A 22,701-nucleotide genomic window follows, 5' to 3' on the forward strand; every position below is an offset into this window, starting at 1 on the left:
TATATATATATTCACCTATGTCAGATCCAACCGTCAACAACTACTTTAAAACAAAAATGATAACGTAAGAGGCAGGAAAACCGAGCAACCAGAACAAAAATAATGGGAAGGAATGTCCACACACTATGAAGAATGTAACCAGTGTCACTAAAGAATTTGTACAGAAATTTTTGGATCAGAACCTAAACTGCTGTGTGAACCACCACTGAAAACACAATAAAATACTAACGCTTATAATGGAAAATGTTATATATGTAATAAGGAGTCCTGATGTGCCGCTATAAGATGATCACTGGACTGCTAATCACAAGGTCAGTGGTTCAAATCCAACAGCTGCTCCTCAGAAGCCCTATACATGGTCACTATTAGTGGGAACCAACTCAACAGCACTTAACAACAACAACAGTATGCATGTAATATGAATGAAGCCAAAATTAAAAATAAAAAGCTCTGGTAGCGTTCTGGTTACGAATCGGGCTGCGAACCTCAGGGACAGCAGTTTGAAACTACTAGCTGCTCTGTGGGAGAAAGATGAGGCTTTCTGCTCCTGTAAAGATTTACAGCCTCAGAAAGCCTGTACAGGGTCGCTATGGGTTGGAACTGACTCCATGGCACATAACAACAACAATAAACCAAGGAAATCCTCTCCAGTCTTCACTCAAGACCTTCTAAAACATGGTTTACTGACCAACACGGCCCACAACAAACTTGGAACAACAGAAACAAAGACCAGAGAAGCCAACTAAGGGGAAAACAGACTGAAAAATGAAGGAACCACAGGCAGCACAGTATTATTCTTAAAAACAAACACAAGAGCACAAAAGACACCACACATCATCAGCATTCAGCCAATGGTCCTGTATCCTCATCAGGATTGAGAGCATGTTAATGTTACAAAATCGAGTGACCAATACTGATGACAATTATAAGTGTTCAACATGATTCAACTACCCAAGGAAATCAGCATGGATGCCTGCATCAGTTTAGTCACAAGATACAAACAACTGTTAATAAAAGTTGGAAACAACTTAGACTCCTAAAGATAGGGGTTGTAAACTATGGTACATCCATTCAGCAGAATCCCATGAACCATTAAAAATACTAATGGCATCCAGAAAGAGGGAAAATATGCTGTTGAGTAAAACAGTATATACCAACCAATATGTGTACTCTATGATCATATTTAGAAAAAGAAGAAAAAATGTATACAAATAGACACAAGGAGGGTATGCCCAAAATATAATCAAGCCCCCACACTGGGTGATAAGGAGCTCTGGTAGCGTAGGGATTACAAATCGGGCTGTGAACCTTAAGGTCAGCAGTTCGAGACTACCAGCCGCTCTGTGGAAGAAAGATGAGGCTTTCTGCTTCTGTAAAGATTGACAGCCGCGGAAACCCTGTACAGGGTCGTTATGGGTCGGAACCGACTCTACGGTACTTAACAACAACAACTAGGTGACAGAATTATGGAAATCTCTTCTTTTTCGGTTATCTGCATTTTCAAAAGAACACTGCAACAAGATATTGAAAGTAATTTTTTTATCCACAGTCATTAACTTTTCACCCAACAAGACTCACTGAGTGCCTACTACTGTGTATCAGAGCTAATGCCAGACACAAAGGCAAATAAAATCCCTTTGATGAACATTGTTAGGGTAGCCCAACATAGACATGTCCATGATATTATAGGAAAGATTCTATCCAAAAGGCTAAAATGGACACAGTTTGTAAGGGAAGCCCCTCAGCTGGACATAAACTCCCAGACATAGGTCCCACCGGCTCACTGGAGAACATGGGAATGCATTACTAAAACAGAGCAAGCCCTTCCTGTGACCTCAGAGTCTGTCACACAGCTATAGTTCAGAGTCAGATCTTTCTAGGCGTCACTCATGTCAGATGTGGCTTCTGATGAGTCCCTGGAGGTTAGATACTGTCAGAAGAATTTTTTTTAAAGCTTTTATTGTGAATTGAGCGATAGTTTACATGGGAGAACATTGGTTTTGCACTTAACATATCGTATTTTGTTTCAGTGCAATGATTACAATTGCCTTCATGCATCATTGGTTAACAGTATTTGCTTCTAATCCCTCTGATTTTGGGTTTTTTTTTTTTTTTTTGATCTACACAAAAATATATAATCATTTAAACAAAGTGCACATTCTGCAAGCCTGCCTCCTCGCCACCAGCACACAGCTATTCTCGTTCCATGAATCCTGAGTCCTCAGCTGCTCTATCTCTCCAGCCATCACTTCTGCCTCCATCTCTTGTGCCCTGCTTCTCTGGTTAGGGTCCCAGGTTCCACTCATGTGGAACCATCCCTTGATGGTTCTAGGGTCCTCTGTTCCTGGAATGTAAGATTACCTACTCCCCACTTTTTGTTACACAACATATACCTTTACAGTTGTGACAGCTGCAATTTGTCATGATAACGATTATTCACTATTGAGTCCAAAGAGTCCTATCCCCATTTCCTTTCACCAGACCCACCTAGACAACATGAAAACTATTCAGTGGGGATTCTACCTTCCCCTGCACACTCTGAAACTAAACTCTCTCTTGAAAACTTGTAAGTCAGCCACTTCATGTCTTTATAGCATCCCCATTTTTAAGTAGCCAGTGTCTAAGTTGCTTGTCCCTATCAACTCTGCATATTGAGGGCATAGGTGTCACAAGAATTCTGAGGTTCTGATGGCAATTCATAAAGTCACAGCTGAATTCCCAGGATACAAGAAGTAAAAGCCAAAAACAAGTAAAGGGAAAATTAGAGAGAGGGGCAGAGAGCATGTGGGAGAGACAGCAAGAAGCTAATGGTGGCAACAGTGGCACAATGCTTTGAACAACCCATATACTGTGATCTGGGGAAGAACATTAAACAGTGAGTAAGGTATGGGCAGAGACAAGAAAAAAGGCATGGGCATCCTGCCTGAATGGTTTGCTCTTATTCGTTTGGGAAGGTGTGGCCCAGGAACGATGCTGGAGAGCACTAAGATCCTATTCCGTTTGAAAGAAGCTCATGATGATAAGCCAGACATTCTGGAAGGAATCTCACAATTTTATACAAATTTAGCACTTTCTGCATTCAGACTCATCAAAGAGAAAACATGGTGACACATTCATCCATCCCGCTTACACTCATCTGCTCCCTGTAAGCAACTGCCTGCTAGCTCTTGGAGGGTGTGAGACAGACAAGTGATCAGTTCATCAGAGGACAGGGACTGTTTCCTGGTCATGAGCTTGAAAAGGAATTTGTCATCAGTGTCCAAACACAAAGGGCACTGAACAGCCAACTGAGCGATGTCCTCAGAAACAGTTGCATACAGTGTAGAGCTTCCTCCACCTTCGCTGTTTAAAAGTTAAAGATGTGAGCATCAACACAGGTCTGTAAAGGCTCTTTTGAAGAGTAGACAACAGACAGGATGCTTTCCAATGATCCAGTTGTTGTTGTTGTTAGCCTCCATCAAGTCAGCTCTGGCTCATGGCGACCCCAAAGGAATGAAATGTTGGCCCATCTTACGCCACTCCCAGGATGCAGATTGGACTGTTTTTCATTTGCTGACTTTTGGAAGCAGATCACCAAGTCTTTCTTCCAAGTCTGTTTTAGCCTGGCAATTCCACGGAAAGCTGTTTAGCATCATGTTGTTGTTGTCAGGTGCCATCGAGTCGGAACCGACTCATAGCGACCCCATGCACAGCAGAACGAAACAATGTCTGATTCTGGGCCAACCTCACTACCGCCGCCACACTTGATGCCATCAATGATGTCACCTGGCCAATCCATCTCATTAGGGGTCTTCCCATCATAGCAACACACAAGTCTCCACTGACAGTAGTGATTGTGCCAGGAATCAAACCCAGAACTCCAGCATTGAAGGCAAGAGTTCTATCACTAACTACTGCCTCCTAATCTAGCTTAATCCAGAAGTACTTTAAAAAGTGTATTTTTAACATATCCCTGCCATCTCCTCTCTCAAACATTACAAAGTTGAGAAAAAGAAAATTCTCTCCTCAAAAACAGTAAAAACAAATCACTTCCTTGTTTTTTTTTTAAAAAATGTATATGTGTGTGTGTGTGTGTGTGCATGTATGCGTGTGTATGTGTATCCTCTCCTCTTACAGTTAATGTCTCCTACCCCTTCAGTTAAATTAAATAAACGGAGTCTAAGTCTGTGTTCCTCAAGACTGTGAGTTTTCCAAAAATCTCTTGTGTTTGGCTTTTTCTGTTCACTATGAAGCTTGTGCCCTTTGGCACAGTTCACATGTGCTGAGGAAATGTTATCATGGTTCCCCACCACCCAAGAACAACCAACACAAATGTCACATACATAAATGAAAGTTTCTCCACACGTCAAAGGCCCCAGTGCCTAAATCATGTTTGTGGAATTCCATTAATAATCAGTTTGGGCCTTTTCCTAAGATGCATGTATTCCCAGTCTCCAGAGGTTCCAGAGTATCTGGGTGTGCCTGAGAGAACCCATGGGTCTTCTCTGAACACTGCCAGTAGGCATGAATAGCAAGGCCAACAGAAGTCTGTGCTGGTCACACTTCAACCCAATGTCTTCTCTACATGTCTGACGTGGTGTCTGATTCTCAAAGGGTTGGTCCAGTTTACCCATCAGGCAAAGAGGCAGTAGCCCTACACTGATGCTGTAAGTAGCACAGGACAAAGTCTTCTCTTGCTGCTGTGAAGTATCTACCACATCTCTTATCTTAGTCTCTGCAAAAAGCAAAGTTCCCAGGAAAGTCTCCCTTATCCTCAGTGATGGGCTAACATCCATATGGTATCCATAACTTGAAGGGCTTTGATAACTCCAGGGTCACTAACCTTCAGGTCAAGTAGGCACTGCTGGCCAGAATATTTCTGGGCAACATGACCATGTCCAGAAGGATACAGAAGCATGTCCAGCTTGGGAAGCAGCTTCCTGCCTTGTAAGGAGAGCTGACCAGTTCACAGCCAGAGAGAGGCCCAAGTGATGAGGTCAGTAGGAGGGCAGCAAAGGGGAGCAAGGCCTGCCTGAACCCTTCAATCACATTTCCTGCTCAGCCTCAAACAGCTGGAGTTCCAGAAATAAAGGAGACAATGAGTTCAAAGAACTCCTGTTTAAGGAGGTCAAGAGCCTGGGAACTAAAACAGAGGCAAAAGCCCAAGCGATTCAGGGGTCAGAGGACTGAGTTGTGGTCAGAGAGAGCGCCTTCCTGCTCCCTGCCACCCCATACACAAGGTCTTGATCCAATTTACTTGAACCTGGTCACCATATGCAGAGTCCTAGTGTGGCACTGTGGGGTAACGCATCAGACTGCAAAGCCATTTGAAATGCAAGATTGGTGGTTCAAGCTCACCAGCTGCTCCTTGGAAAACCCTATCCAGGGTCGCTATGGGACGGAACCAACTCGATGGCACTTCACAACAACACAACATAGTTCCTCGGGCACTGAGCTCCACAGCATGGAGTTTAAACAGGTCCTCTTGCTCCTCTGGTCATACTGAGCTTGCACAGCCACCTGGGTGTGCAAGCTCCCTCCACAACCTCCTTCCCTTCCTGCTTCTCCTATCAAACCCTCCTCTCACCTAGCACTCACCTGCTGATGGGACCACCATGGCCACCTCCTTCCTCATAACTTCTTTGCTCCTAGGTTCTCCATCAACAGCTCAGATTAATCCTGGCTTTTGTGATAAATCTCCTTTCTCCTTCTACCACCTAACCTAAGGTCGCTATCCCCTAGTCCCATGCTAAGCATACTGTCTTCTCAGAGACTTAGAGCAATGACCAAATCTAAGGTCAACCTGAGCTCCAGTCCACATGTGCGAGTGTCTCCTAGTAATGTCTGTGTTAGCGTCCAATCACTTCTAACTCCATGGGTCTAAAATCTGACTTAACTGTGTACCTCTTCCTATAGATTCCTTCTTCTGAGGCCCCTTTCCACCAAGAAGAGTATCACCATTCTCCAGAACCCTGTCTCAAAACTTCAGTCCTCTATCCAACAGCCACCTGGTCACTCAACCCATTAGTACTTCCTTATATTCTCTGACTCCACTAGGTTTTTTTTTTTTACTTACTGCCATCACCCTAGCCAGTCCTGTTGCTTACTAGCTGCACCACATCACAGCCATGTACCAAGATTCCCTCCAGTCCCTCTCACTTCCAAACCACCAAGACATACTCAGCACAAATATTCTTTCTTACAGCACAGCCATCTACCATGGTGGTTCCCTGCTTATGAATTTACAATGGCTCCCACTGCATACTGGATCACGTCAGACTTCAGGAGGCCTTGCTGAAAGGACAACAGTCATACAAGTATAAATGCTTACTGAGATAGAAGAAGAGATTGGACTGGGCATATGGAAGGATGGTATTTCAATTCTATTCCCACTGATTAACAAACCAGTATCAGAAGAACCAACTGAACATATAGGAAAACAATGTTATTTCTATTATGCAACCTATGCAAAAATAAATTCCAAATGGATTAAATATATAAAGTCTTACTTTTAAAAAGCAAACAAAAGCACAAGAAGAAAATATAAGTAGATATTTTCATATGCTTAGGGTGAAGATGAGATTCCTAAGAGATTAAGGTACGTACAATCCAGAAAAAAATTACTGATAGATTTGACCAAATCTTAATATTTAATACCAACATGATAAAGATACAAAAAAAACTGAAAAGACAGTAAAGAGACTGATTTAAAAAAAAAAGTCTATCACATTTAACACACAAAATTGTCTGTAACAAATCTCAAAATGTCAAGTATATGTAACAAGCTCCTAAAAATCACTAAAACAAAAACAAAATGAAAAAGTATGAAGTGCTAAGAAAAGAAGCAAACAATTTCCAGAAAAGGAAATACAAATGGTCAGTATTTTTAAAAAGCTACAAAGCTACTCAACTGCACTAAAACAACAGAAAATCACTGTAGCTGTAAGTGAGTAAATCCAGAAGGAGTGGGGAACCACCTGTAACAGATGAGCCTGAGAAGTCAGGAATAAGCCAGACTGTAGAGGGTCTGGAAGGGTATGGGAAATAAACAGACTTATTTTAAGTGAGATTGGAAGGCACATGGAGGTTCTAGCTTGTAGGAGTGGTGAGAGTCCAGCAGCAAGACAGGAAATTTGTTCAGTGGTCCGGGCACAAGACACCTGCAGCTTAGACTTGTGGGAGGTAGTAGAGGTGAAGAGAAAAGGGTATCTTGTGATATGTTTTGAAGTGTAAGGAGGAAAGACTTGTTGATGGATTGGATGAATTGGAGGGCCTGAACTGCTAAGAAGATAGTTGCTGGTATTCTCAAAGTCTAAGTGAAACGTCATACAAATGATTCTCAACAAACCAGCCTAATGTTTACACATTGTGAAGAATGTGACCAATGTCACTGAACAACTTGTGCAAAAATTTTGAGTGGGAACCTACACAGTAAAATATTTTTAAAAAAAAAAAGCCAAGTGATAACCTGCACATAATAGGAATTACTGAAGATGAGAGAGAAGTCGGAGTATGGAGGGTGTAGCTCATATTTACAGGTTTTAGAGTCAACGGTAATAAAATTTCTAAATTTTTACTATCATTTTACATTCTGGACTAGACACTGTATTTCCAACACTATTTTCTTTTTGAATCCCTGTTTTCTCTTTTTAATTTCAAGTAAATCTGCTGCCATTGAGTCAACTCTAACCCATGCAATCCCATGTGTGTCAAAGTAGACCTATGCTTCATAAGGGTTTCAAGGCTGTGGTCTTTTCAGGAGCAGATAGCCAGACCTTTCTTAAAAGTTACTCCTGGAGAAGTTCAAACTGCCAACTTCTTGACTAGTAGTTGCGTACTTTTTTTGCACCTCCCAGGGACTCCAATTTTTAATGGCAGGGTCTGAAATAGAGGTGGTGATCATGGAGATGGTAGTGGTGGAGGTAATGGAGATGGTGGTGGTGGAGGTAATGGGGATGGGGATAGAGGTAATGGAGGAGGTGGTGGAGGTAATGGAGATGGGGGTGGAGGAGGTAATGGAGGTGGTGGTGGTGGAGGTAATGAAGATGGGGATGGAGGTAATGGAGATGGTGGAGGAGGTAATGGAGGTGGTGGTGGTGGAGGTAATGGAGATGGGGATGGAGGTAATGGAGATGGTGGAGGAGGTAATGGAGGTGGTGGTGGTGGAGGTAATGAAGATGGTGGTGATGGTGGAGGTATTGGAGATGGTGCAGTTAATAGAGATGGTGGAGGTGATGGAGGTGGTAGTGATGGTGGAGGTAAGAAAGCTGTTTGTTCATGGTGGTAGTGGTGGAGATAATGGAGGAAATGGTGATGGAGTAATGGAAGTGGTGGTGGTGGTGGTAATGGTGGTGATTGTTGTTAAGTGCTGACGATTCGGTTCCAACTCATAGCAACCTAGGGCTTCAAAGGATCAGCTGATGAGTTTGAACCACCAACCTCGTGGTTCAAACCAATCTTGCAGTCCAGTGAATTAGCCCACAGTGCCCTACCATTGGAGAGGTGGTGGTGGTGGTAGTTAAAAGCTGCCAGATATGAGCTGTGTTGGAAAGTTAAAACAAAAGGCATGCAGATGAATTAGAAGTGAGAAAGAGCTGAGTTACTGTTTTGTTTTTTATCTGAGCTATGAGATGGAGAGTGTTGCCACTTCCATGGCCTCATCATGGCCTTTGTACATGGCAAAGTCACAAAAATGTTTGAGAAATGAGGGGCTGTTATAAAGGGTACACTAATGAAATATAAAAATCACAAATAATCCCTAAAACCGTACTACCAGTTAAATTAAAGGTCATGTCACTTCTGCATTAAGGAACTCTGGTAGCGTAGTGGTTATGAATCGGGCTGCTAACCTCAAGGTCAGCAGTTCGAAACTACCAGCTGTTCCACGGGAGAAAGATGAGGCTTTCTGCTCCCGTAAATATTTACATCCTTGGAAACCCTGTACAGGGTCGCTATGAGTCAGAACTGACTCCACGGCACATAACAACAACAACTTCTGCATTAGGCATATAAGCATTCCAGTTAATGGTCCTTCAGAATTTGGGAAAGGGAACAGTTAACTATACTATATATAAAATCAGGTCTCCCCACTAAGGAGAGAGGAATGAGCTGAGCTGATGCTCATATGCTTTATGTAGCTTAACAGCTGCCCACAATGAAGCACAACTTGTTTCACTTATTGTTGTTGCTAAGTGCCATCGAGTCAATTCTGACCCACAGGGACCCTGTACAGGGTTTCCACGGAGCAGCTGGTGAGCTTGAACCACCGACCTTGCAGTTCAAACGACTCTGCAGTCTGACGCATTAGCCCACAGCGCCACACCAGGACTCCATTGTTTCACTTACATCCCCCTTTTAAACAATTCCTTCCACAAGTCTCAGAGTCATGCTGATTCCTATACAAATCCTCAAAATGGGAGAGGGGGGGTAGCCTCCAAATTAGCCCTCCTTGGGTGTGAGGATCAGAATCTACCCATTCACTACTCAAGCATCTAGGCAGCTAAAGTTCCAACTGGGAAACATAATCAAACGTAAGAAAATGAACACCAACCTCAGTGAAGAAGCCTGAGATCCCGGCCTGGCAGGAGCCGTGTTCCTCCCCATACTTCTTCTTGTACTCTAGATGGGGAATGAAGGGAAGAGAGGTAAGCCACAGCCATGTCAGTGGGAGCCAGTCTTGTGTGGAGCAACCAAAGGGAGCCGGGGGCAGCCTGCCACTTCTGTGTACTGTGTGCTTCTGTGGCTTGAGCCCAGAGAGGCCTTCCAGACTGGGGAGCAGAGGGAAAGAAAGTCTCAGGAATCCACAGAGTTCACAGTTCCAGGCTCTGGTGCCATTGGAGAGCAAGGCTGCCAAGTGCCCCAGTAAACGTCCTCAGCTCATGCTGGAGAAAGACAACCAGCCACCCTGGTAATTAAGTGGGAGGTTGGCAACAATTATTTCATTTACTTCCGAAAGGATGGGGATCCCTAACAGGACCAAGGAGCTGAAAACACCACCCAGAAATGGAATGCTGCACCATGCCAATGTGGAATTCCCTAGAAGGAGCCCTGAATCACTGCATTTGGGTCAAGTTCAACTCATAGAAACCCTAGAGGACAAAGCAGAACTGCCCCCATGGGTTTCCAAGGCTGTAAATTTTTACACAAACAGACTGCCACATCTTCCCGCGGAGCAGCTATGAAGTTCAAATTGTCCACCTTTTGGTTAGCAGTCAAGCGCTTTACTCAATGTGCCATCAAGCCCCCCCAAAAGACATTCTTTGCAGCTAGAGGAAACTGGCTTCCTGCCATTCCACAAAAACCAAGTCATTGGAGCCCCTGAGACACAGGGAGAGGGGGAGTCCTCTTGGCCCTCTGTCTTCCTCAAATGAAAGGAAAATGGGATGGTATCTCTGGACCCAAAGAAAGCAAATAAACTCTTTTCCTTCACCAGTTCCTCTATTCCCAACACTTTCATCTGAAATCTTTGTTGCTACTGTTTCATTTTTAAGTTGATAATGTAGAGAGGGGAGTCCTGCTGTGCACTGTAGGATAAGAACTGGACCACAAGGTTGGTTTGAATTGCAAGGTCGGTGGTTCAAACTCACCAGCCGCTTGCTCCTTAAAAACCCTATACAGGGTAGCTGTGAGTGAGGATCAACTCAACAGCCCTAAACAGCAACAAATGTCAAGAGGGAGGAACTTTTGACAAGTACTGACCATGTTCCAGGTACGGTGTTAGCTGCTTCCATTCACAGCCTGTCATTGATGGCTCATCCTTACAGACAGGTGTCCCGTTTTATTAGCAGGTAGGCTCAGAGCGGCGAAGACCACTAATAAATGGCAAAGTCAGGACTCTACCCAAGCTCAGACTCAGACACTGATGTTCTTTCATCATCTCTCTGGCCCATACAAGGCTTTCCAGCCTAGGGAAGTGACCAGCTGTTTGAAATCCTTCCATGGGTAAAGACAGAGAGACAGAGAAGTGCTCAGGTGACTCAGAGGAAATACTAAGCCTGCCATGAACACTGCTTGACACTGGCTTCTGGGCTGCCTCTGGGCACCACCAGCCTGATGCCCCACAACAAAGTAACCCAGCGACCCTGAGCCACCTCCGAGTTAGTTCTTGGCAAGTCTCTTCAATCATTGAAAGCTGTATGATTATTTTTGAAACACAAAATAAATAATACAAAGGAGCAAGGAAGCTGTGATTGCAACATAGTGCCACTTCCTGCAGCTCAGCATGTCTAGTTGAGGCAGAGGGAGGAAAAGGCTCTGGGGAAATATGCAGAGTAATTCAGTTTCTAACAACACTCACCGCAGAGCCTGGTAACATTTTCCAGTAAGTGGCCATTAACCCACGGCTAAATTACAACGGAACGTCAATTGAGTTACTCCTTTTCCCTGGGAGGGCTAGATTAGTTCCTCCAGCCTTGTCCTGTTGTTATAAGTACAACTCACAGGCGTGCCAGGAAGCAACCCAGTGTGCAAATGCTTGCTCTGGGGCTGAGAGTGAGGCTTGTGCAAAGTAACAAATGTATCTTACATCAAATAGCACAGGGACAAGAAGAATCAAATGTTCCAACCCAAGCAAACAGTTATGTTAAATATTAAATCTGGATGGTTCTGGCAAAAAAATCAGACCCACCCCACTGGCTCTATTTGTTAACCACCCAATTGTAACTCATGAAAACATGGGCATACAAAGGAAATTCAGCCCTCAAGAGCAATATGAAACTACAGTGCTCAACATACCAGTTCTGCCTCATAAATTTATGACATGAGTAGGAATTATGTGGGGGCCTTTAATCTTTTAAAAGCAAATGGTCTCATGGTCTTCTTGTGACAGGGACTCCAAGAGGCATAGCTATGGAAACTTCAATGCCTTTCTCTACCTCATCCCCAAACTGTGCTGGCATGCTTTACACTAGTATAAGGAACAAGACCCTGAGCTCCTGAGTTGTTGTTGTTGTTGTTATGTGCCATACAGCTATTTCCGAGGTGGGAAGGCTCCACTCCTTCCCCCATACTAAATCTTAAAATGCAAAACCCTTAAAGTGCTCCTTCCTCTACCAGTTTAGAGACACCAATGAGAGACCCGTCCCTGTGACCACACTATCCCACTGGCTTTGTTGTTTTGAAACCCCTGGATCTATAGGTGTCATCTTAGGATACTCAAGAGCAAGTAATCAACACAGCAGGGCCCAAAATGTGATGTACACCCATAATTCCTGATTAGCAGACAGATTATGTTCTGATCTCCCAGGAACTTAGGATCAACCCTTCCAACCCTTGAAATGGAATCCTTCTAACGCCCCTTACTATAAGGAAGGAGTGCTGATGCTACTGTAGGTTAGGCATTAGACTGTTAACCACAGAGTTAGCTGTTCAAACTCACTAGCTGTTCTACAGAAAAAAGATTTATTTTTTCAGAAACCCTTTTTGGGTCACGAAAAGATTTTTTGTCTCAGAAACCCTTTTTGGGTCACGACAAGTCGAAATCAACTCTGTAACAGTGGATTTGGTTTAATCCTATTATGAGGAGCCCGGTTGGCACAGTGGGGTAAACGTTGGTCTATCAACCTTAAGGTCAGCCATCCAAACCCACCATCCACTCCACAGGACAAAGATGAGGCAGTCTGCTTCCAGAAAGAACCATAGCTTCAGAAGTCCCAGGGAGCAGTTCTCCATCTTATAGGGTCACTGTGAGTTGGGGGGTGGGGAGGAAATCAGTTCTTCAATCCCTTCCTATCTCTACTGTCCTTATGTATCTGTGAGGAGGTACAAATCGGACCACCTACCCCAAGAGACCCAGGCACAGAAGGCTGCAGCAGATGAATGAAGTTGCTCGGCCTGTGATCAAATCCAGCCCTCCTCATGCAATGTGCTCTTCTGAGGGCTGAACCCCTCTGAAAACTGAAGTAAGCCCTCTTTACAGAAAAATGTCAAAAGTCATTTCTGATCATGCACACCTTGAGATGCAATAACGTCATGAGAGTCACGGTATTTCCAAACCTGGGTTCTGTATCCAGCCTGCTCCTTTAGAGTCAAAAAAAAAAAAAAAAAAAAATCACTGTGTCCAAAGGCAGTGGCTAGGCACCGGGCCAAAGCACACTTCACTGTTTCAGTTGCTACTTCTGTGAGTTAAAGACAAGACTATTACTTTAACCTGATTCTTCAAAAAGAAAAAATATGATATGATATATCAGTGTTTCATTCTGCCATATAGAGGGTCGCTATGGGTCGGTACCGACTCGATGGCACCTAACAACAACAATCGTAATAACTGGATTTTACTTACCTAGACCCAAGGCGGCAGTAAAGTCTTCACCACAAAGCTATGTGAAGGGGAGTTGGCATAGGGATGATGGGCGCCCCACACATAGCACCCATGAGAAGCCCAAGTCATACACCATCCCACCATTCAAAAGTCCAGGAAGTACAGGGTGGAGGAGCCCGGGGTGGGGCCTCTAGTCCCCAGGAAAAAATTCTCCTGCACAAACACAAAGGCTGGGGAGGCCCCACAGTTGGCCACTCCTGGGCATGTCCATTCAGGCTCCAAATGTTCCACGGATAAGGTTGAGAACAGAGGGGACCGTGGTATGTTCATTTCCTCTCCACTACAGGGCAAAGCATCTAGCCACCTGAGCAGCATGACTGCGGCTCACAGATGCTGTAATAAAGCGCACTCTGGTGAACTGGGGGATTTTTTGGGTCAAGGAATCAAAAGATGTAGTTGAATAAAGGAACCTAGAAACTGCATGGAGGAGCCTGGCACAAGTTGGAGAATTCTGTCTTTCTGCTGTGGGTGGGTTTGAATTAGTCGGCCTGCGTCATAGACTTTAATTCATTAAGCCATGTGGCTCCTCCATTCTAAAAATGGTAGCATTTTCCTTGTTTAAGATGCTGGTTTTACTAAACTCTGTCTAAAACAGAAGGCAATTCAGAGAGAAAAACACACTCATTTCCAAATGTTCACAATCCACAACTCAATGCATGTAGCCTACACAAATTATTTTTAATTCATTCAAGAAGACTGCAGATTGGGTGGGGTCACTTCCTGTTCCATTCCTGAAATTCTGTTGTGGGATGAAACCGTCCCACAGAAAGATCAAGGGTTAGATATGAGGGTAAGTCAAAAAGTATTTCTACAAATCAGAGAAACTCTGACCAAGCAAAAATACCAAGATGTAAGGTTATTGTTTCTCAACATGTCCTCCACCTAGGTTCACACTGTTCGGAAGGCAGTGTTTCCATCACTATAGGAAAAGCACGTGACTACTAACCACCAGGTCAGCAGTTCAAACCCAGAAGACATGCCTTAGAAACCCTACACAGGATCTCTAAGTATCAGAATCGACTCAACGGCACTTAACAACATCCCTTCCCTGAAGAATTCTTTGTTCATAGATTTATACCACATTAAATTGGCAGTTTTGGCATCCTCCCGGGGTTCAAATTGTGCTCCTTTGAACGTCTGAATTTGGGAAATGAAAAACAAAGTCTGAAAGGACAGGATCAGGGCTGTAGGATCGGGACTGGAGGATAGCTGGAGTAAGGTTTCCCAATGAAATTCTAGTCCTTGGTACTCTTGAAGAATGAGCATGTGTATCGGCATGATGAACCACATGCTTGGTGGTTCAAATACACCAGCTGCTCCTTGGAAACCATCTACAATATGGTACTTAACAACTTAACCTCACTGAACCTCAGCTTTTCCATCTGTACAATGGGAATAATAATAATTTACTCTCTCCCCCCAAAGAAATGAATCCTCAGTAAAAGCATACATGTTAATATACCCAGCATAACACTGGCATCAGAATAAACTGTAGGTAAACCTGACTGTTTTTCTGAGAGAAACAAGATCCAAGAGACCCATCAAACAGATAATCCAATTTCTGAAAATGAGATTGTTATAAAATGTAGACATCAGTTAAGGAAAATATTTAAAGATGCTATTTAAGCAGTTGATAATTCCACACAATGCAGAGCAACTCACTTGAAGTACAGACATGGTTTTGCTTAATAAAAAAAGCTTGGCACTGCAAAGGAAGCTTTGGTGGGGCCAGAGTTCTGTGGTCTTCCCCTTTCAGCCGTGGCTGCCCTTGGGCTCTCCTCCTTTTCTCCTCTCACAGTTACCCTCTGGCTTAATCGGCTACAATATAGAATTGCATACTCTTTTTTTAATTTTCTGTATTTACTTAAGTGAGACAAAGCTTGTGAAAGCTCTTTGGAAACCATCAAATCCTATGGAAATGTGGCGATCTTTATTTAATAAAAATTTATCCGGCTTATTCTTGAAGCTTAAAGTAGATCAACTAAGCCTTTTATGGCTCTCTCCAAAGCAAAAAACAAAACAAAACTCAATTGCTTTTCATTTGTAAAAGGCTCTTGACATGATTTTCATTCCCTGTGGAGCAGCAGCCTTCAATGTTGTTGTTATTGTGTCTGTCCAGTTGATTCAGACTCAGGGCAACTCTACAGGACAGAGGACAACTACCAATAGGATTTCCAAGACCATGATTTTATAGAAGCAGAATATCACAGCTTCCTGTGGAGTGGCTGACAGATTTGAACCACCAACTTTTAGGGCAGTGGACTCTTCACATTTGGATGGGTGACCTGATTCCATCCTGAGAAATAATCACTGGCTTCAGAGAGGCAAACCACCGCACCTTAGAAATAAAAGGCCAGCACCTGTTCATCCGTCTCCTAATACTAAACAGTTGTTGTTGTTAAGTGCTCATGAGTTGGTTCCAGCTCAAACTAACCACAAAAAGGGTTTCCAAGGCTATAAATCTTAACTAGAGCAGACAGTCTCATCTTTTTCCTGCAGAGCTGCCAGCAGATTCGAACCACTGAACTTGTGTTCGTAGTCTATGCTTATCCTACAGTACCAGCAGCATTCCCAATAACAGAGTGGCAGAGAAATCTATGGAAACAACATACAATTGTAAAGCTCAGTAAAATTTGACGAATTCAGAGTCCAATAATTAATTTCAAATTCAAGATAATTTAAACATGGCAGGAGTTAAACTTTAGATAATCTATACAAAGTGGGAAGGAGAGCTGACCAAGCAAACTTTGTAAATATGGTCTACATGATTTTCAAAGGTATTTAGGACATTCTATTCTTTTCAAGGAGCTCTGGTAGCATAGTGGTTATGAGTTGGGCTGCTAACCTCATGGTCAGCAGTTCAAAACTACCAGCCATTCCACAGGAGAAAAGTTGAGGTTTTCTGCTCCCGTAAAGGTTTACAGCCTTGGAAACCCTGTGCAGGGTCGCTATGAGTTGGAACCGACTCCAAGGCACACCACCACCAACCACCACCACCACCAATCTGTTTAAGGGCTCTTGAAATCATCTGAGTAATGCCCAGCTTCCTTCCCTCCACTGTCAAGTCACTAATGGAGGATCTGCACGACACCTTCTGACCACCTGTGAGATGGTTATTATGTTACTTGAAAATTAATCGGACAATTCACATTTATTAAGTGTTTGCGCTAAGCTGTGTATTAGGCCCTGTATATGCCTCCAAACAACCCTCTTATGTAGGTATTATTCTCCTTATTTTACAAATTCAGGCACTGAGGCTCAGGTTACCCAGCTAGAAAATAGGTGCACATGAGTTCAATACTAGTAGCAAGTAGTTGTCGCCCTGACTCATGGTGACCCCATGCTTGCCAGAGAGTAGAACTGTGCTCCACAAGGCTTTCAATAGCGTACTTTTCAGAAATATGTCATCTGACCTTTCTTCAGAGGTGTCTCTGGGCAGACTCAAACCTCCAACCTTTCATTCACTTAGCAGTCAAACATGTTAATCATTTCCAGCCCCCAAGGGCTCCAGAGTAAATGAGTAGTCAAACCAGATTTTGAAATCTACGGCTAATATATCACGGTAGCCTAATTGCCTCTAAATACATTTGATTATCAACATTTTATCTCTTTATTACTTTAGCACTGCTGTTGTTAAATGCTGTTAAATCTGTTCTGACTCAAAGCGACCCTGTATAGGGTTTCCAAGGAACAGCTGGGTTGTTTGAACTGTCGACCCTGTGGTTCAAACCAACCTTTCAGTCCAGTGCTTTATCCCACAAACTGTTCTCAAATTATTCTACATGAACCCACTGCCACTGAGTACATTCAGACTCATAGTGAGCCTAGAGGACAGAGCAAAACTGTCCACAGGGTTTCCAAGACTATAAGCCTTTATAGAAGCTGACTGCCACATTTTTCTCCCATGGAGTAGCTGGTGGGTTTGAACCAGTAACCTCTCAGTTAGCAGTCACATATTTAACGCTGGCACCACCAGGTCTCCTTCCTTCCAAATTAGCTAGGGTTTTCAGTCACAACATAAAGATGACTCCATCTATCATTTCACTCTTGCCAAGCTCTGGATTCTTGCCTTGGTGGGCTCCAGGGCAAAGGATGGAAGAAATCTCTGGACTTCATTTCATAACACATTCTGACTTAACTTTTGGGAGCCCTGAAATACCATGATTCAGTTAATAGTAACCAACATTTTAGAGCACTTGCTCTTTATATTACAAATAGTTTCTCCATATGTGGCCCCAATGAGTCTTATTTTCTCACTTGTTATGACAGAACCAAACAGCATATGACAGTAACAACAATGTTTCCCATATCAAACATAAACTGTTTTGACTTAAGGGTATGTGCCATGAGTTTATTTTACTTCACACCCTAAATTCATTTTTATTTCCTATTCCCTCTACATTTCCCAGTTCTGGGCAGGATATTCTGGTAGCATTTCCCACCCCACCAGAAACAGGAAGCACCTGATCATCACAAGAAAAATATCTCTATGCCATAGCAAAATCCAATTTTTTAACAATTTGAAAGCTTTTAACATTGTGCAAAGATGTCCACACATTTAAACCAATCTTCTGACGTTCTGAAGAGAGCCCAGCTGACCCTCCTGGACACCCATTACAAAGTCACAATTACAGAACCACCGGTGGTTTGTGTGAGCACTTTCTCTGTGCTTGTGCTGAGCTCCACACAATAGCCCTATATGGTAAACCAGGAGAGAAATCACAGAGTTCATTTCCGCTGAAAGTCTGAGTGGCATGCTCCAAGTCACGAAGGCAGGCCATGGAAGGGTGGGCTTCAACCAAACCTCCCACACCCCTCCTGTGGTCCTTGCATTTCTTCTCAGGAAGTGCAAGCACAGAAAGCAGCCCTCCTACACGCACAGTCCCACTGCTATGGCCAAAAGAGGATTTCCACCAACTTTTTCTTCCATGGGCCCCAACAGGCTGCACACTTAGTGGGGCCCAGTGTCTCCAGTTGTGAAACGAAATACTCCTGCCTTATTGGCCCTCTGTGCTGGTATGCAGTTCAGGTCCCCAGACAGAGGTTCAACAATCGTGCTCAACAGGCTCTCTCACTTTCCAAACATCATGTTCCCTCTTTGTTCTCCAAAGCAGACAGAAACTTCTTGAGTCTTGGAACTGGGTATTTAGCATAGTGCATGATAAGTATGTAGTAAGCTTGAGTGGGCTCTACCCTTCGTTATCCCTGGGGGACAAAGTAGTCACACTGTAGTGATTAAGAAACACTTGTTTAAATGGTCCATCCTCTCTGGAAAGCAATATGGCGCTTCCTCAGAAGACTGGAAATAGAAATACCGTATGATCCAGCAATTCCTCTACTTGGTATTTACCCACAAGAAATACGAGCCAAAACACAAGCAGATATATGCACACCAATGTTCATAGCAGCACTATTTACAATACCAAAAAGATGGAGACACCCTAAGTGTCCATCAATGGAAGACTGGATAGACAAACTGTGGTACATACACACAATGGAGTATTATGCTACCTTGAAGCTACAAGGAAGCTGCAAGCCACCACATAACATGGATGAACCTTGAGGATATTATGCTGAGTGAAATGAGTCAGAAAAGGAGAAATACTATATAGGACCATTATTGTAAAAGATTTAGAAAAAGAACCCATCTTAAAAGGGAAAAAAAAAAAAAAAATCTTTACTGATCACCAGGATGTATGGGGTCAGGTGAGGGGAGGGAGGTGAAGGTGGAGCACAGGGCAGGGAATAGACACAGGATAGATTGGGTGTTGGGGTGGGGGGCAGTAAATAAGAAGAGGGAGGGGAATGGAAGAACAAGGCGGACAGGAGAACAGTTAGGTAGGTTTGCATGGACTAAGTGGGACAGAGATAAATAATGATGCATGCACAACCTTGGAACAACAAGGCTCTGGGATACAGGATTGAGACATTGTTTGAATGGATAAAAGAAGGGAAATAATGTTAAGATGCTTGGTTGTCATTTGAATCATAGTTTTCCTTGCCTACCATTGTAAAATAGAGACGTGAGGAAGAGAGAAAGGATTGGCCAGAAACATCACCATAGAAAGCCTGTAAGTCCCTCTTCAGCCTATAACTGATCAGAATACCTAAAAGGGAGCTAGAACTTGTCCAGTAAAAGAGGCTTCCTGTGGAGCCATTGCATTGCATAAGACCATAGGTGGAATCCTAAACCCCATCCAGAATCTTCTGAGGTTGGAAATCTCCAATTGAAAGGACAAGCAGACCAGCCTGGAGCAGCTAAAAGAACAGAAGATACTTCTTGAAAGAAAGACAAACAGGAAAAATAAAAAACAGTAACAGCAGTCCAATTGACTACTACAAGAACAAGCAAGCTGTTTGCCCAGGAGCCATCTAGGCAAGTGGTCAGGTCCTCTCAGAGTAAAACACCTTCTAAGACTAAGACTCAAGGGGAATACATGAGCAGCATGTGGTCTGCTGGTGACCATGTTGGTCACCCATAAGGGGAAGTGGGGGAAAAACAGTCATGAAGTTGTGAACTAAGTCTGACCACGTTCAATAGACTCCTGCGAAGCTGGGTTGAGACCTGACTGGCCAGCAGAATAGCAAGACATGGGGACTCCTGGGCCCAGAGACAGTGCCATGGCCACAGAGGACTAGAGTGGATAGTGAAGCGTCTAGCTGATATAAAATGAGGGGAAATGCACAAGAACAGCCATACTTGCACACAGTACCCACTTGACCTGACTTCAATGACTGGATGATCAGAACTCAACTAGAAGAAGAAAGAAGAGCTAAAAAAACAAACAAAAAAAGAGTAATCTGCTACAATTTGATGAACTTGACCTATACTTATGGATGTAGTAGTTCAAATGAGGGAACAAATCTTTACAGTGAGGATCACTCCCATCCCCTCAGTACACAGGGTTGACAGGGTTGGGCAACTTGGACATCGGCTACCCAATATGGGGGGTGGGGGGGCCTACAATGGCAAGTTTACAAGCTTTCAAGAGGGAGCCTCATTCCAGAGGATGCAGGGGAAGGTAGAATCTCCACTGACTGGTTTCCAATTGATTAGGACAGGGCTGATGAAAGGAGATGGGGATAAGACTCTTGTAGTACAATAGTGAATAATTGCTATCAGGACTGACTACAAGGGATGGAAATGTAAAGGTAGATGTTTTGTAACAAAAGGAGAGGAGAGGTTGATTTTGTAGTCCAGAAGTGGAGGTCTCTGGAACCAACAAGGGAGATGAGTGAAGTACAGGACCCTACCCAGAGAAGCAGTAATGCCAGAGATGGAGGCAGAAACAAGGACGTGGAGAGATGGAGTGGCTGGGGACTCTGGACTTAGAGAGGGAGAGGGGCTGTGTGCTGACGACCGGGGGACAGGCTTGAGGGGTGTACCCTTTAGTTGTTTGATGATGCATGGAGGGAACTGTAATCAATGCAACGAAACGAAATACGATAAGATGAATGTAAAGCTAATGTTTTCCCATGTAAAAGATCACATAATGCACAATAAAAACTTAAAAAAAAATTTTTTTTTAAAGAAACACTTGCTTGGCATACAGTATACAAACCCACTGCCATAGAGTCGATTCCAACTCACAGTGGCCCCGTATAGACTTTCTGAGGCCCTAAATCTTTAGAAGCAGAAAGCCTCCTGTTTCCCATCGAGCAGCTGGTAGGTTTAAACAGCCCAGAAAGTATCCTACAGGGAGGGCCAACAGGGTCCCTTTATAATACATAAGCAGATATATAGATATCACGTGTACCATAAAACTCTCTAGGCTAGCATGCATAGCTACTAACCAAAAGGTTGGAAGTTTGCGTCCACACAAAGGAACCTTGGGAGAAAGTACTGGTAATATATTTCTGAAAAATCAGCCACTGAAAATCCAATGAAACAGAGTTTTATTCTATCACACATGAAGTCACCATGAGTCAGAATCAATGACAAATGATTTTATAGATAAGCCCATAAATAATAAAAATATATAAATATGTATATTTATATGTATATATTTGCTTATTAAACACCAGTCACTTTTCTAAGAACTGGTTACAAGTATTAATTCACTTAATTCTCTTCACAGCCCCTTGAGGTAGATCAGGCAAAGAGAGGTTAAATAAAAGGCAGAGACAGGCTATGAACTCTGGCATTCTTGGCCCAAGCCTGGGCTCTTAGCCACCATGCTGTATTGCCTTTCCATTGTCCGGCATGTGATTGACAGAACAGAAAGAAGACTCAGTCACATGACCTCTCCAGACCCTCATAAAGACAGGAAGTTGGTATAGGGGCTATGTGACAGAGACATGCCATTGACCACAGGGGGGTCCAGCAACAGTCAAACAAAAGAGCTCTCTCTCCTGGAGATGGGAGCCCATCCGACAACCACCGCTGCATGAAGAGCTTGGGTTCCTGAGATGAGTCTTCTCTCAGTCGGTTACTGTTGTTGTGTGATTTTTTGGCCATTACGTCAACCCCACATGTACTAAATAGGACTGACCACTCCAAAGGGATTTCAAGGCTGTGACCTTTCAGAAGCAGATGGAGAGGCCTGTCTTCTGAGGTAGCTCTGAGTGGGTTCAGACCACCAATCTTTCAGCTAGTCGTTGAGTACTCAACTGTTTGTACCTCTCAGGGACTCCACATATCAGTCAGCTGTTACTGCATGCCGACCCTGAAACCTCCATGGCAAATAAGCATTAGCCTTTATTTCTCACTTCTGCACCTACAGATTGACTGCATTTGGCTGATCTAGTTGGGCTCTGGCAATTATGTTCCAGATTATGTTCCAGAGGTCTGTTATCTGTGACCAGTTAGCTACACAGGATGTGTTCTTCTTTGGCTCTGGCCAGAAGCACCTAGAGGGGTGGGCGGGATCACACAATGCCTCTCACACACACACATCTGCCCTTGTCCTGTTGTGAATGAGACACAAGGAGCAGATCTAAACTCAGTCGGCCTCCTGCCCTGCTGCTGCTGCTTCATTTCACCCGCTCTTGTTCACATTCCTCTCACCTCATCCTTGCATCTTTGGGATCATTCAAACTGTTGCCCTCTTTTTTGTGTGTAAGAGTCATTAACTGGCTTTTATTTAATTTTCAATCAAAGGAGAAAGTACAAAAACCAAACATCAGAAATCACGACTAACCACTGGAGCACGAAATAATTTGCTCAAGTCAGACAGATGAGAAATTTGAAACTCAGATCTGCCGTTTTTGACTGAGTTTGTTTGAGTGATCCTGCCCATCTAATTCAATACTGAGTGTCTCAGCTTCCTTGCCTAGAACAGAACAGAAGCAGGTCTACCAGTGCCTGCCTATCCTGTATTCTTACTATTCCTGCCAGCACCCACATCTCTTTCTTGAGAGCTCTTTCTGGCCACCGACACCCACTCTGCCCACACACACAGCAG

General features: G+C 43.6%; 1 protein-coding gene across 1 annotated transcript in view; it reads right to left on the reverse strand.

Moving 5' to 3' along the window:
- The window catches only part of ITGA9 (integrin, alpha 9), a 497,442-nt gene that overhangs the window by 417,685 nt on the left and 57,056 nt on the right, over positions 1-22,701 (reverse strand). The window contains exon 5 of the mRNA XM_006869158.1: positions 9,530-9,597. Within this exon, the coding sequence (XP_006869220.1) occupies positions 9,530-9,597 (68 nt within the window). The remainder of the gene's footprint in view (positions 1-9,529; positions 9,598-22,701) is intronic.

The sequence above is a fragment of the Chrysochloris asiatica genome, unplaced genomic scaffold, assembly GCF_000296735.1.
Source record: "Chrysochloris asiatica unplaced genomic scaffold, ChrAsi1.0 scaffold00127, whole genome shotgun sequence".
Taxonomy (NCBI): Eukaryota; Metazoa; Chordata; class Mammalia; order Afrosoricida; family Chrysochloridae; genus Chrysochloris; species Chrysochloris asiatica.